The following is a 15,704-nucleotide window of genomic DNA, read 5'->3' on the forward strand; positions in this document are numbered from 1 at the left end:
GGTGTGATATCCATCATCAAAAGTCAGTTGAATATACTCTTGAAATGCCTTCTAATTTCCGTTAGATTGCTTACTCTTCATTTCTGAAATGTCATTGATTCAGGTAAAATCAGGAATGAGATATTAAAGGCTTTGAATTTCAGTGTGCCAATGGCCTATTCACCCTCCAATACAGGAATGAAAATTGCCATCCCAGGATTCATGAGTTTTCTAAATCAGATGCCAATCCATAGATAGATATTGTGTACTTCTAGCTGAATATTGGGCTGTAGATTTCCACCACTGTCAGGTCTTAACACTCTTTGGACCCTTTTGAAGAATTACCATCCCATTTGTGTGCAGTTAATTGAGGTTACATTTATAAAAAATCAAACTTCATAACATATGGCAAAATAATTTATTTGTTATAGAGTGAACAATTTTTGAAAGTTACCAGTGCATATTTTAATACTTGTCATAAATACATTTTAGCTATGAATAACATCTTTAATAATGTTTTCTATATTGTAGTGTACAGTGTAACACTACTAAATTATGACATCAATTCCTTTATTATAACAATGAATACAACTGCTGGAATATCCAAAGAATTTAAAATATTCAATTGTCTGACAGAATTTGCATTTCTCGCTATGTTCCTTATGCTGGAGTGGCATAATTGCTTACAACTTAAAAGCTTGTCCAGATGCTATATAATCAAGATTTATTGCATACCATGAAATTAAAATGTGCCATGCACTTAAGAGTGCAAGATTTGCCCCTGGATCCAATGCATAACTTCAGAAATTCCCTTTGATGTAAAGTAACATTTGATACCTGTAAACTGAGTTATGATTTTAGGGAACACATTAATGAAATACATTGCAAACATGGTGGTTAGAAAAGTCAAACATAGATATCGGCAAATAGATATTGCCTAATTTAAAATAAGAGTACTTTGTCCCTAATTTTAGTCATGGAAAGTAAACCTAAACTATTTAAACTGTGAAACTATTATAATTAGGTGATTAGTATTTTGACTAAAAAATTACTTACCTACTTTAAAATCCAATCAAGCATTAATATAAGATATCCGTAACTGTTTTTGATAGCTTTTTGAGGCATTTTATTTGACATTGCATTCAATTATGTTTAAACTTACTGATTTGTCTACAGGCTAACAACAATGGTCTGTCATTGCATTATTAACAAAATAAAATCACAATGACTGAAACAACAGTAGTTAGATTATTGTTTTGATGCATAGCATTTAAAAACCTAACAATGTTTATGAATTAACACTCACCAATATGCCCTTCTTACAGCAGAGCTTTTGGATGTATGTTCAAAGTACATACATTCAGTCAGAATAGTAAATACATTAGCACAGTTCTAATGTTACCTGTGTCTCATTTACTTGAACTTATTTTTGAACATGATATTCAAAACTGCTTTGAATAATACAACAATGTACAGTTTATAATAACTATTCATCATTTAATACAAATGTTACACAGTGGGATAGAACGTACTGCAAACTGAGAAGAATATGCAGATGTTTACAGAATCAATGTTTCTCGGCCATACTATGACTAAATCCTACACTGCCATTTGAATGCACCATGAATAGCACCATAACTTCTTTATGCCCCCAAAACATCAGTGCAACTTCTAACGTTCCCTCTCCACTCAAACAATTTAATAAGATGCCTTAACAGTATTAGACAATACATCATCAGCCAATTTGCAAATACATTTTCGCACATACTGTGTAAAACTTCTTTGTAATTCTTTATTTAACAACTTGATTTTCTATTTTAATTAAAACAAATATGGTATTTTAAACTTATAATACCAAATCCTTACATTTTACATAAATCTCGGTGTGTCAAGAGATAATGAGTATGCAATAATATTTGGCATACAGTTACCAATAACTGCACATTAATGCACAAATCATTTTGAAATAAAAATATTCTTAATGTAAAACCAATTCTTCATTCTCTTTATCTTGTGGAATTCCTTCTATTTTGCAAATGGCTACTAGTGTACTCATTTTGGTTATTAAGATCAAAAGAAGTTAACCAGTGCAATAACATATAGCTGCAAATACCCACATATTTACAAAACTTTTATCAGAATTACTTATATGTTAACAGTACATATTCATCTGTTTCCTGATTAAAAGTGCAGAGGTAAATTCAAAGTTAAAAACGCTCACAATATAATACATAGCACCACCATTTCAAATAGGCATATCGACCTATTTTTGGTTTATTGGTTGTGTTGTGATAAGTAAACAATTATAAAACAGTGTCAATAAAATGTCCTTATCTTACAAGGCTACATATTGTGTACTATATGTACAAATGGTGCTTTTCACTGTTGGAATCTTGAAAACATTTAAGGATTCTTTCACAAAACAATTTTGAGAGAAATAAATATAAACAGAAATTATAAATACAATACTATACATCAAACTGACCAGATTTATCTACAGACATAGAACACAGAGGTATGTATGAGTTTGTCCTTCATCTTGTTCCAGCTTGTGTCACATAATGCTTCACTGTTGTAATAGACCACAAACCTAGAGCACCAACTAAAAAAAAATGACTCAGTCAAAGACAAATCATTAAGGGAGAAACAAGGTAAAAAAATTTGCTAATGATTATACATTAAAGGTCAGCTGTCTGCTGGAAAAACCTCAACATGTAGATAACGGTGAGGGCCTGTATATATGCATCTGCTTAACCTGCAACCAGCAAGCTGCCGTTAATTGGGAGTTGAATAACTTCATAACCTTCATATAGGAACAAAGACATGCATTTGTGTTTATTGCAGTAGGTTTACAGTTCATAAATTCACTGTTCAGATTTGTCAGAAACTTATGAATCTTTGCACCCAGGAAGAGCAACGTAATAATACTGGCACTGAGTATTGATGGAAGTTTCATAGGAACAATACAAGGGAATGGGAAAATTCAAGCATAGTGCAAAAGTGAACATAAGTCACTTGATTTATTGACTTTATAGTCAGAAAATTTGCATTGTAATGCATTTCAAAGTTTTGCACAAGACAAACAACTAATGCGCAAAAGACAAAACCTGCAAATACTAAAAGAAAAAAACAAATCAAATAGGACAAAATAAATCAAGAAGACATAAATATTGAGAACATGAGATGACGAGCCCTTGGAAGTGAACATTTATAATGTTTCCTGCAAATTTTAAAATAAATTCCAAATATGTTTCTTTGCCTATCCAACTCCCTGCTTTGAGACAAGGTCTTTAAGAAAGCCTTCAGGCAAGTTTAATAATTTTTGACACAGCTTTTAAAAGCAGGATATAATATGGCATAAGCTATGAGGCAGAAATTTCAGTATGAAGTTCCTAGGAGTGAACCTTACCAATGGCCTGTCCTGGTCCAACCACATAGACATCATGGTCAAGGAAGCTTTACTTCCTCAGGAGGCTAAGGAAATTTGGCATGTTTCTGTCAACCTTACTACTTTTTATTAATAGGCATCTTATCTGAAAGCACAATGGCTTGGTATGGCAACCGCTGCACGTGACTGCAAGAAACTGCAGAGTTGTGGACACAGCTCAGCACATCATGGAAACCTATCTTCCCTCCATTGACTCTGTCTATACTTCTCACTGCCTCAGTAAAACAGCCAGTATAATCAAAGACTCCACCCACTCTGGACATTCTCTCTTTCCCCTCTTCTATCAGGCAGAAGATACAAAAGACTGAAAGCACATACTCCCAGGTTCAAGAGCAGCTTTTACTTCACTGTTATAAGACTACTAAGTAATTTTCTAATACAATAAATTGCACTCTTGACCCCACAACCTACCTTACATAATCTTGCAACTTACGTTTATCTGCACTAGACCTTTTTTTTGTAGCTGTTGCACTTTATTTGTATTGTTATTACTTTATCTTGTTCTACCTCACTGCACTGTTTAATGATTTGATCTGTATGAACAGTGTGCAAGATAAGCTTTTCACTGTAGCTTGGTACTTGTGACAATAATTAATCAATTTCATTTCCAAGATTATACCTCCAGTTTGCAGAAGACACTTTATTTCCATTAAAAATATCAGAAGAGAAATTATGCAAACTATAATTTAGATAGTTGACCACCAGAGCTGACTTTATATTATAGGCTCATATGACCCAAAAATCGAATCAGCAACACCAAAATTCTACAATACTAATGGTAAACCTGACTGAATTGTCTATTAGTGCTGCGTATCCACATACCGGTACTCTTTCTCAATAACTACATTTTCATTACAAGGAAAAATTCCTAAGCAGCAATTTTTGGGTAGCAACTGAGAGCTTCTTTGAATGTCACAATCTTTATGAAAGGATTTTGCTGAATGAATGCATAGCACCTTCATTGCAGTCAATGCTTATTTCCCAGGCAACTGCATGGATGTGTTTTTTAAAGGCAATCTGTTACATTACTCGTCAACCTTAACAGAAATTGAAGGTTTCTGGACAATCACGATTCTTTCTTCACAACATATGGACAAAATTGACATTGCCATCAGAGAAATCAAACTGAAAGTTTGGAATAGCACTTTAGATACTTCAGTAAGTCCTGGGAATATCTTAAGACACATCTACAAATGTTTTGCCAAGTGCAGTTATAGACATGATATGGCATAAAACACCTTATAAAGAAGAGCAGATGAGGCAGATACTTGGGAAATAAAAGCTAAAACTCTAGCAATTAGATAACTGGAAAGAATAAGAATGTGATCATCTGCTTAATAATCTTATCAAGACACTTTTTCTACTATTATCTATGCAACAATAATTTTATCAAATTTAGATGATATATTTAAGTATATTGCTTCTACTAATGTACAAAATAAAATGATTAAAACCTATTCTGTGCTTCAACTTGGCCCCAGAGCCTCAAAATTAGACTTCAGCAATTGTTGCAATTAGCATTAGTACAAAGCTCATTCCACATTAAACAATGTGTAATTAGTCAAAAACAATACTTCAAAAGAGATGGTTGTTTATTATCCAGAAATAATTGAAAAGCTCAGAAAGAGAAAGAGAATATGGTGTATTGGCCTTCATCAATTGTGGAATTGAATTTAGGAGCTGAGAGGTAATGTTGCAGCTGCGTAGGACCCTGGTCAGACCCCACTTGGAGTACCGTGCTCAGTTCTGGTCGCCTCACTACAGGACGGATGTGGAAGCCATAGAAAGGGTGCAGAGGAGATTTACAAGAAGGTTGCCTGGATTGGGGAACATGCCTTATGAAAACAGGTTGAGTGAACTCAGCCTTTTCTCCTTGGAGTGACGGAGGTTGAGATGTGACCTGATAAAGGTGTATAAGATGATGAGAGGTATTGATTGTGTGGATAGTCAGTGGCTTTTTCCCAGGGCTGAAATGGCTGCCACAAGAGGACACAGGTTTCAGGTGCTTGGGAGTGGGTACAGAGGAGATGTCGGGGTAATTTTTTAATGCAGAGAGTGGTGAATGCATGGAATGGGCTGCCGGCAACGGTGGTTGAGGCGGATATGATAGGGTCTTTTAAGAGACGTTTGGGTAGGTACATGGAGCTTAGAGAAACAGAAGGCTGTGGGTAACCCCAGTAATTTCTAAGGTAGGGACATGTTCGGCACAACTTTGTGGGCCGAAGGGCCTATATTGTGCTGTAGGTTTTCTATGTTTCTATGAGAAGGAGAGGGGGGAGAGAGAGGAGGGTGGGGTAGAGAGAGCAGTGGGGGAGAAAGAGGAGGATGGGAGGGAGAGAGAGGAAGATGGGAGGGAGAGGGGAGAGGGAGGGAAAGAGGAGGAGAGAGAGGGTGTGAGAGAGATAGAGATAGGGAGAGGGAGAGAGAGATCAATAAAATATCTTGATTTCATAAGGCAAGCAACACATCATAAAAAATCCTTTTCTCTCACTGTGACCTGAGATTCACACATTTATACTGCTACAAAACAGATTCAGGTGTGGACTGCAGTTGGAATGCTTTCATGGTGAGACTGAGGCAAATGCTTGAGAAGCAGATGTGTATGTTGTCAAGCCTGCCTGGTTGAATGTATGAGATGACAAGGAAGAACCTGGCATATTTTTTCAGGAGATCATGTGCACTCCTTTGCAAGGGATCGGTAACAATCCCATCAGATATTATCCACAGGACACATGCCAACTTGAATATTTTTCTGCTTCTACGCCACTCAAACCAATCCAAACGGATGTCTGTTTTCCACTGCATGGGGACACGTCGAAGCTCTTTAGGAACCCTGATATGTCATCATTGGTGTTGCCATAACATAGAGAGTTGTCACACATGAGTTAATTGCAGTCATTTTCCAGCAGCAATATGTCATTTGTGAATAGATTGCAGGAGCAGGAGAATGCTGCACGTTAAGAGCTATCTATACGAGACAAGCAGGGAAATGTGGCATGTGAGCAGATTGTTCAGCTGCATGAGTAGAGAGATGCCACATGTCAATGGATTGCTCTCCTATGGGAGCAGAGATATGACATATGTGATCTTTTTTTCTCCAGCAGGAAAAGAGACATGCTCTCTGTACTAACACATCACAGTCCTTTCATATCTGGGATCATCCTAGTGAACCTTCTCTAAAATGCCTGCAATCAAAATATATTTTTCTTTAAATAAGAGGACCAAAACTTTGCTCAGTAATCTGGGTGTTGTGCCATTTGTGTTTTGTACAGCTACACTAAGGCTTTCCTACTATTTTCCAACCATCTTTAAATAAAGGCCAGTATTCTGCTCCACCACTTCCTGCATCTGTACGCTAGTTCTCTCTGTTTCATGTACAAGGACTTCCAAATGCTTTTGTGCTGTTTCTTTCTTCCAAAGTGAACAACTATACATTTCCTACATTGTGCACCATTTGCCAGCTTTTTGCCCACTCATTAAACCAATCAATATATCACTCTGTAAACTGTTTGCATCCTGTTCACAGCTTGCCTTCCCACCTACTTTTGCATCATCTGCAAATTTGGCTACAGTATATTTGCTTTATTCCTTTAAATCATTAATATTTAAGTCATTAATACTTAATACAAACAACCACACAGATCCCATTGGTTACAGGTTCCAAACTGAAAATGATTGCCTTATGCTTCGACCTGATGCTTCGTCCTTGTTTACTAATCTTCCATCCATGCTAACATATTACCTCCTACACCGCTGCCTATTATCTCACTAAGTAACCTTTCTGTGGCACCTTGTCAAGAGACTTTAGCAATTCCAAGTATATTATAATATCAGCTGGTGTAACACCATTGTCTATTCAGTCTCCTGATGGCCTATCTACTGTGAAAATTCAGGACAATGATCTCCCCCCAACATAAGATTACCAGGTCATATTCCCCACTATCTTTCAGAGACTGTGCTCAGTCTTGCCCTACATCAGCCATGACAGATGCTCCTGCAATTGGTCCATTTTGGGCAAGAGCTTCTTGTGGATCATTGACTGCAGAAAAGATTTACAAGGATCTTGCCAAAACTGGAGGGACACTGGGCAGATTAGGACATTATTCCTTGCAGTTCAGGAGACCAAGTGGCGATCTAATAGAAGCTATAAAATCAATTGGTTAAATAGGGGGAATGCACACAATATTTTCCCAACATTTAAAGGGAGAGGTGAATGATTTAATGGGAATTTGAGGAGCATATTTCTGACACAGAGGATGGTATCCATGTGCAATGAGCTGCCAGAGGAAGTGGTTGAGGCAGGTATGAGAAATGACAGTTGGACAATGGATGTGACGGACTAATATCATTAAGCAAGGGTTCTGTGGACTCTAGGTTGGGAACCCTTATCTTAGATGCATAGGGGCCAAAAACTGGCAAATAGAATTAACTTAGATGGGTATCTTGATTGGAGTGCACCAGCTGGGCAGTTTGCAGACCCAGAGAGGATGCTGCAACACAGCACTGGAACATCAAAATTCACCTGGATAGCCAGTAAATTTAGAGATAGATGTCAGATACTCAAGATACCAGTAACACTGACATGTGTTCACATTTACTGCACAACTTTCAGTGGGCAGATGTGTCACACTGGAGTGACAGCTGCTGACTTCACTGAAGGGCATTCTCATGTTCGTGGATGCTGATCGTCAGTGATGGATGTTTTTTTCTGGTATATATGTTCTTTCACTATCACAGACCACATGATTATGACATAATTCAATTGAGACAAGAGTACTGTGCAATTTAGGTAATTGTGCATAAGATCTAACACAGAATTAAACTCCAACCAGGGATTCTTCCCTGCTGGTTTAGTCCACTGTTATAATATGTACCAGCAATCTCTGATAGGAAGAAGTTAGGAAAACTTAGGAAGGGTGCCGGAGTGAAATGAAATATCCGCTCTGTGTTGCCCATTCTCTAGAAGCTCTGCTTTATGTGCAGGATTGAAATTGTCAAGAAACAGACAGGCCAGCAATAGCTAAGTTCAGTGACCTTGGGTTGATCATATCTCTTTGGTGTGAGTACAGTAGTTTGGGATTCTGTCACTGAGATTTCATTAGTGCTTTCCCATCATCTACCTTGAACTAAGTGCAATGACTGGAAATGAATCTCACTTGGTGCCCATTGCAGATTTATCTTTGCTGATGTGTATCACTGGCTTTAAGTGTTAGATCTTCAATGGTTCTTCCCAACCACTGAATGCCAAGCTGATCGATACATCACTCCACTCAGATTTGTTGGCCAGTGAGGAGACTAGCTGCCTATGGTTTTGACTAGCAGATCAAAGCTTTCATACTCCCGATCACTGTTTAACAACTGTGGACTTCAGTTCCTCTGAGAAAAATGCAGTTTGTCTACAGTTCAGTATTCTTTTAAATGAGGTGCCATTCATCATGAAATGCAGAAACACAAGATACAAGGGAATGTTGTGCATTATTTGTGCTCTCTCAAATTATTGGTGTGCCACATCAGTGGTAACAAATGCAGGGTGGTGTGGGTCACTCGTCTGCACAGGGATATATGATTTCGCATTCTTATCAGATGCATGGGAAAACCTCCAGGATTTAGACTTAGAGACAATGAAGGAATTGAAATATATTTTCAAAAATTAGAAAAGCGTGTGATGTAGTAGGAAATGAACCAGTGGGGCAGTTTCATTCACTAAAGCCCTGTTCTTCTGAGCAACAGAAGTTACAGGTTGTCGAGGAGCAGTTGAGGCAACCGGCAGCTTTTGTAGACACAGCCATTCTGTACTGTTAGTGGAAGAAAGAAACAAAAGACATGGATGGGGTACTGGTCAAGTGGACAGCTTTATATTAGTGTTAACCTCAGGCAATTGGAGAGTATTTCATTGTGCTTCTGACTTACACATTGTAGATGTTGAAAGGCTTTGGGGAGACAGGAGATGAATTTTTTGCTACACAATATGCACACTCCAATTTGTTTTAGTTGTAACTGAATTTACTGTCCGTAACTGGTTCAGGTGAGTTTCTGTTCAGTAATTATTCAAGGGATGTTGATAATGAAGGGCCTGGCAATGGCACTGCTGTTGAACCCCAGAGGTAAGTGGTCTGACTCTCCTGTTAAAGGTGGTTACTATTTGACATCTTTGATGTGAAGATATCACATCTCATTAATCTGCCATGTTGCCCTGTTTGTGCTGGACATAGACTGGGACTGCTACCCTTGCAGGTTTATCAGCATAGATCATCAACACGAGAAATTCTGCAGATCTTGGAAACCCAAAGCAACCAGGTTTATCATGATCTCGGAGAGGTAATCAATCATTCAAAATAGATCATCCATAACTTTGAAAATATAAAATAAATGACTCTTCATTTAGCATATTTTATGCTGATAACCATGGCTACGGGGTTTGGGACACACACAGACAAGCTACAATGAAAAGAAGAAAAGCTCAAGAAATACTGGCCTCTCAACCAAAAGAACATTTGGTGTGAAGTATTGTCAAATGGTTCCCTTCATAATACTTACTGGCTTTCCCCTTGTCACAATTCCCGGGGAAAGGTGAATTACAAGACTTTGACGTTAAGGGTTTACCCTTGAAAGTTAATTTTGCAACATCAACACACACAAATGCTGTAGGAACTCAGCAGGTCAGGCAGCATCAATGAAAATGAATGAATAGTTGACATTTTGGGCTGAGGCCCTTCACCAGGGTTGGAAAAGGAAGAGGGAAGATGCCAGAATAAAACAAGCCCGATGCCAGCCTGGATGTGTTAATAGCCGAGGTCGAGTGCTCCTCTGCAATACTGTACTATCCTTCCAAGACTGGAAGTTGGGAATGTGAAGCAATATTGTAGTTGTATTGTAAATATGAATTAGCATTTAACATTAATATTTAGAAAAGGGAATACCTGAGTTAAAGCAATTGTACATGTAGTCCTGTTCCAGAATATGGGATGCACTTGCCACAGTAACCTCCACATTTCCCAATCACTTTGGCGCCATTCTGTGGATAAAATAGGATTTGCATGACTATAAATCTTGCCATATATAAACATCTGTTTTTATATAACACTAATAAATTTATTAACATACTGTTTGGCAGAATGACATATTCAATATACCTAACGCACATACTCAAAAACAGAGTACTATTTAAATGGATCACCATCTATCCACAGGTTAGCAACTGGCTTATTCCTTCTTTTCATTTACTTATTCATTTATTTATCTCATGTACATCAAAACATATAGTGAGATGCAGACATCCTGTTATAATTCTGTATGTTTTTGAAGTTTCAAACTTTACAGCAAGGAGCTGAAGTACTTTCTGCAAATTTCAAGGCTTATAACTAGTTTGTTACATCTTCAAGTGTTTGACTTGCAGACCTTAGAGAATGGGCAGGGGTCAAACAGAACTACTAGATTGAGATAGTGGAGGGGAAGAAAGTGTCTTAACAGGAGGCAATGTCATCTCAGTTTGTTCAGGAGCAATTCCTTCTATTTGAACATCAGTGATAAACAACACATGATACATCTGCACTTCATTGTGGTAGACCATCTAGCTTCCTTAAAAATGTTCAGTGATGTTATGACTAACATGGTCCTCATAGAAAACTGCCAACTACACCACTTGCAGCTCCAATGTAAGGAAAGGATCACATTCCCAGTGACTGAGACGGTTACCACTTGTACATTTGACTTACTTCAGATCGTTACAGTAAAGTCTGACAAAATCTCATAGTTGTGGTGTACTGTCACAGAAGGGATACCCTCTTCATTAAGAGGTAACTTCATTTCATTTGGCTTTGCCAGATGGAAAATCGGCATTGTGTGTCAAGGGGGTAAAATGTTTGTATGCTTTACCATACCACAAGTTCAGATTCAGATTCAGTTTATTGTCATTTAGAAACCACAAATGCAATGCAGTTAAAAAATGAGACAACGTTCCTCCAGAATGATATCACAAAAGCATATGACAAAACAGACTACACCAGAAAATCCACATAACGTTTGGCAATCCCCAATCCAGAGTCCAGAGAGGCTGCTGTGTATTAATATGCGCTAAGTTGTCAGCAATTGCATCCCCATTGCTTTGCACGGGCCTTATGACAACCTCACTGTAGGTAAAGAATTTCTCTCTGTGCTGTATCACCCAATGACATTTTGGCTTTATGTGGATTTCTTATCAGCTCAAGGCTCAAGAGGTTGGGTTTCATGCTCTGGAAAAGAAGCCTACTGAAAAAATCAAGCCCACTTTCAATGTTTAAGGGAAGCTTGGTTAGGTACATTGATAGTAGCGATATGGAGGGAATTGGTCTTGGTGCAAGTTGTTGGGAGTAGGCAGCTTAAATGGCTTTGGCATGGACTAGATGGGCTGAAGGGCCTGTCTGTGTTGTGCTTCTCTATGACTTTAGGCCTTTCTAAAGGCCTTAGAAAGCCTCCTTACCCAGGCCTCACTTCACTTAAGCCTTCTTGTCTCAACAGCTAACCCTGGACGATCTTCTGAGGAAACCACAATGCTAATCTCTAAGCTGGTGGATAGGAATATGAAATTTTGTGACAGTTTATGTTGATTGTCATTCTCTTCTTAGCCTTTTTATCAATGTTTGATGATGTGCCATTCTTAGATATTTGAAAACACAGTAAAGAAAGGATTGGTTTGCGGTAAGAGAAGCTTTGGAAATCAGAGGTGCAAATCAACACTGTTTAGGCCTTGTAAATCAGAAGAGATTGAAGGATGAGGGATAAGAAAAAATGGATAACAGTATTATGTATTACAATACTAAAATGGTTTCAGTTTCATACGTGACCAGGAACTTTGTTATGGCCATTATCATAATGCTCAGTTCCGCTTCCAAATGATGGTTAGAAGATTAGGTAAGGTTCATGTGTACTCAAAGTGGCTCTCAAGGACCCATTGTTTAAACTATGTGTAAGCAGTATGGGTTACCATACTCCTCTATGTAAGAAGATGAGATTAAATATTTGAATGATAGATATATCTTGAGATGTTGGCAGGTGAGTATTGGGATGTGGTGAAATTAAAATTGACTAATAGTGATGCATTTTTAATGATATAGTATTGGAATATGCATTCACTGATCTTGCTCACTCCTGTGAAGTCATGATCTCAGCATACCCAGCAATCAATGTGTATTTTCCTTTTAAGAGGTGCAGACTGGGTTTAAATAGTGTAGGGTTGTGTTCAGTAGTACCAGTAAGTAATTTTGGGACCTTCTATGCTGTGACAATCATTATTAGGACTAGCTAGATTCTGCCATAATGGACATCAGCAGATGGCATAAAACCGCATTACATTGATTACACTTCCAGAAGCTGTTTTTGAGAGCTAATTAATGTATACACCTACATCTTTGAAATGTAAATTTCACTAATTATTTAATCACATTAATGTCAGACTTTATCATATTAGAACTTCTTCAAACTACTGAAAGTAATTTCTATTTGGAACACAGATGCATTAACTTTCCTAACTTTCTACCTGTGCATCAATGAACCAGGCTCACGGGCTAGACTTCGATTGTATCTTTGTGCACGATTTGTATTGCTACTATGGCGGAATCCTCTGGTTAAAGTTGGTGGGATATTCAGGTTTGTTGCAATGATGTTGGATGGATATCATAACCTCTTCCACAAAGTTGTCGGGATTACATTTTGAAGTCTTTCTGAGACAGGTGAGGCAATAATATGAATTCCAAATACCAGACAGCAGTCTTTGTGTCGATGGATTCAAAGGTGCTGCAGGACGAGAGGCCCTCTGCTGTTTCTGACAGGCTCTTGCAGACCTAACAATTATTAGGAATTTACATTGCTAGAGGCATTCCAGTTTTCCATTAGTACACAAACATCTTTGCTCAGTCTGGTTTGAGTACTGATTCCCACGGAGTAGTCCCACCTGGTGTTTGCCCAGCCTATTGAAAGGAGTTATATAACTAGGTTCAGCTGAGGTCAAGGATTCAGATAGAGTTAGCACCATTTCTTTGAACTATATCTTGCTATTTAGACTTCAGATGAGTCCTTGTAAATGCTACCATACTGTTGTTTGCTCAATGCCTAGGTATTTTTAATTCATAATACCATGTCAATGCATGATATGTGATACAACTTTGTTGAAAGGTCTTCTTGAAACACGATCCAACACTACTATAAGCCTACTTGACTTTTATTTTAGACTCTATTCTTTGAAAGAACAGTCATGCAGGTTGTAAAGCAAGTAGTCTATCCAGTTCTGTTAGGTTGCTTTTTTCTAAATTCATTTCCTGTTTCAAATCTTGAACAAAATTTGCAGATGGAATCTTCTTCAAAGCAATATCCAGATTTTTTAGTGGCAGTTATCTCTACACGCAGGAAAATATTTCTCTTATCAAAAGCCCCTATGAATTTTCTCATCAAAGCTCTCTTCTTACCATAATTCTTTTCAGTTGCAGTATCTCCTATAGCTGAAAATTTTGCATATAACCCTATCACCTATTTCTAATTATTATTATTATTATTATTATTGAATTTAGTTTCCCAGATAATCTGAGGAATTACTTCAAGGATGCTGGAGAACAATTAGTACACAAGCTTGATGCCCATGTGATATGATTTGATTAGCATGGGGTAGGATATGTAGTAGAAAGGACCTGGAATCACTGAGATAGAAGTGTATGTGGGAAAGGCCAATTGGTAGCTTATAATATCTTATAATATTTATTAGATGTATTACATAGTCTTTTGTATTTTGGGAGAAAAGTAAGGAATAAGTGTTCATTTTGAATAGAAATACTCGAACATTTCTATAAATTTTATTAATTTTTGTCAAAATCTTGCATCAGATTGTAGTTTATCTATTATTGGAATATTGTTTGTTTCCATGGAGTTTGGACTGGAACTCTTCTACCTGCAGCAGCAGCAGAATTTTGAAAGACAAATTTGTGCCTATATGACTTCTATTTTATATTGAATTTAATTTTGCAATATGCACTCTATGTGAAAATCATTCAAAATATTTCATATTACTTGAAAATTTAGATGCCCAAATAGAGTGTTCTGAATCTTTGCTTCTACCAATGATATTTTTCCAAGTTAAATTTGGATTGCACATAATAATTCATTCTGTATTTTGGTACAACGTTAAATCAATAAGGTAGAGATGGACTTCTTTGGTTAAGATTAAATGACACAGCAGATACATCTTCTGCCAGTTTAAGCTGGAAACTCGCAACACAAAATTAGTATCACAAGCAATATGGATTGATGCAATACAGAAAATAAGTTAAATGGCACCTGCCACAATGTCCCAAATAAACATAATTTGGGTAACATTGCTTTTCGTGTGTTAGATATTGAGAAAATAATATTTTACGTAAGTATGTTACTATTTGCTAAACTTAACCAAATTTCCGACTAGTTTCTTACCATCAATCGTTGTATTTCTACAACAGCATAATTTCCTTGTGATATCCACCTAGTGGATTCAGAAACTCGGAGTCCTGTTCCAGAGAGATTAATACTAAATTGACCCTGAAAGAGAAAATGCACTCCAATTTTTACAAAGTCCAGATAAATAGCCATTTAAGGAAAAATCGTCTTACATTTAGCTATAAAATTCAAAGTAATCATGCTATAATTCCTTGTGTGAACAGGCAATTGTAAACAAAATCTCATTAATATATTGGTAAAATATGTTGGGGTATGATCATAATTTAGCAACTATTTAAATCAATGCTGATCACTCAGAAATTGTACAGAATGTTATTTTAATGACAACAGATTTTCAGAGGCATTGCATCAGAATCAGCTCTAGGGGGCACTGCTGTTGTTCTATTGTTAGGTTTGCAAATATATCAAATGTGGTTTCTGTAATAGTTTCAACTTATACTGCAAGTAAAAATGTATTATATATGTTATATATGCTCGTGTGTATAAAATGTACATATATTGAAACATATTGCAAACTATGCAGATTCTAATTTTACTGTAACTTATAGATAAAACAACACATTAGTCCAGAAGTAAATATTGAGCAAAACTTATCAGAACTTATTGACATATAAAAGAAACATATCTGATTCAGTTATTTTAATTTAGTCTCATCATAATAAAATTGGAATTCACAGATCATTAATCACATTCTAGAAATATTAAAACTGAAAATACTAACCTGGATATATGATACGAACATACATGTGTTAATTAGTAATAGATTTCTACATTATTAACTCATTATAACTTGGAAAACAACACTGTACAATGTTCAAGG

At 36.8% G+C, this 15,704-nt stretch overlaps 1 protein-coding gene across 2 annotated transcripts in view; it reads right to left on the bottom strand.

The window, feature by feature from the left end:
- Positions 1-385: 385 nt before the first annotated feature.
- The window catches only part of adamts9 (ADAM metallopeptidase with thrombospondin type 1 motif, 9), a 248,365-nt gene continuing 233,046 nt past the window's right edge, over positions 386-15,704 (bottom strand). For both annotated transcript variants that reach the window (XM_073072325.1, XM_073072324.1), the window contains 3 exons: positions 14,861-14,965; positions 10,348-10,442; positions 386-2,581 (listed from right to left, as the gene is read on the bottom strand). In XM_073072325.1, the coding sequence (XP_072928426.1) occupies positions 10,353-10,442; positions 14,861-14,965 (195 nt within the window). In that variant the 3' untranslated portion in view covers positions 386-2,581; positions 10,348-10,352. The remainder of the gene's footprint in view (positions 2,582-10,347; positions 10,443-14,860; positions 14,966-15,704) is intronic.

This window comes from Hemitrygon akajei, chromosome 19 (genome assembly GCF_048418815.1).
Source record: "Hemitrygon akajei chromosome 19, sHemAka1.3, whole genome shotgun sequence".
In the NCBI taxonomy this organism is placed as follows: Eukaryota; Metazoa; Chordata; class Chondrichthyes; order Myliobatiformes; family Dasyatidae; genus Hemitrygon; species Hemitrygon akajei.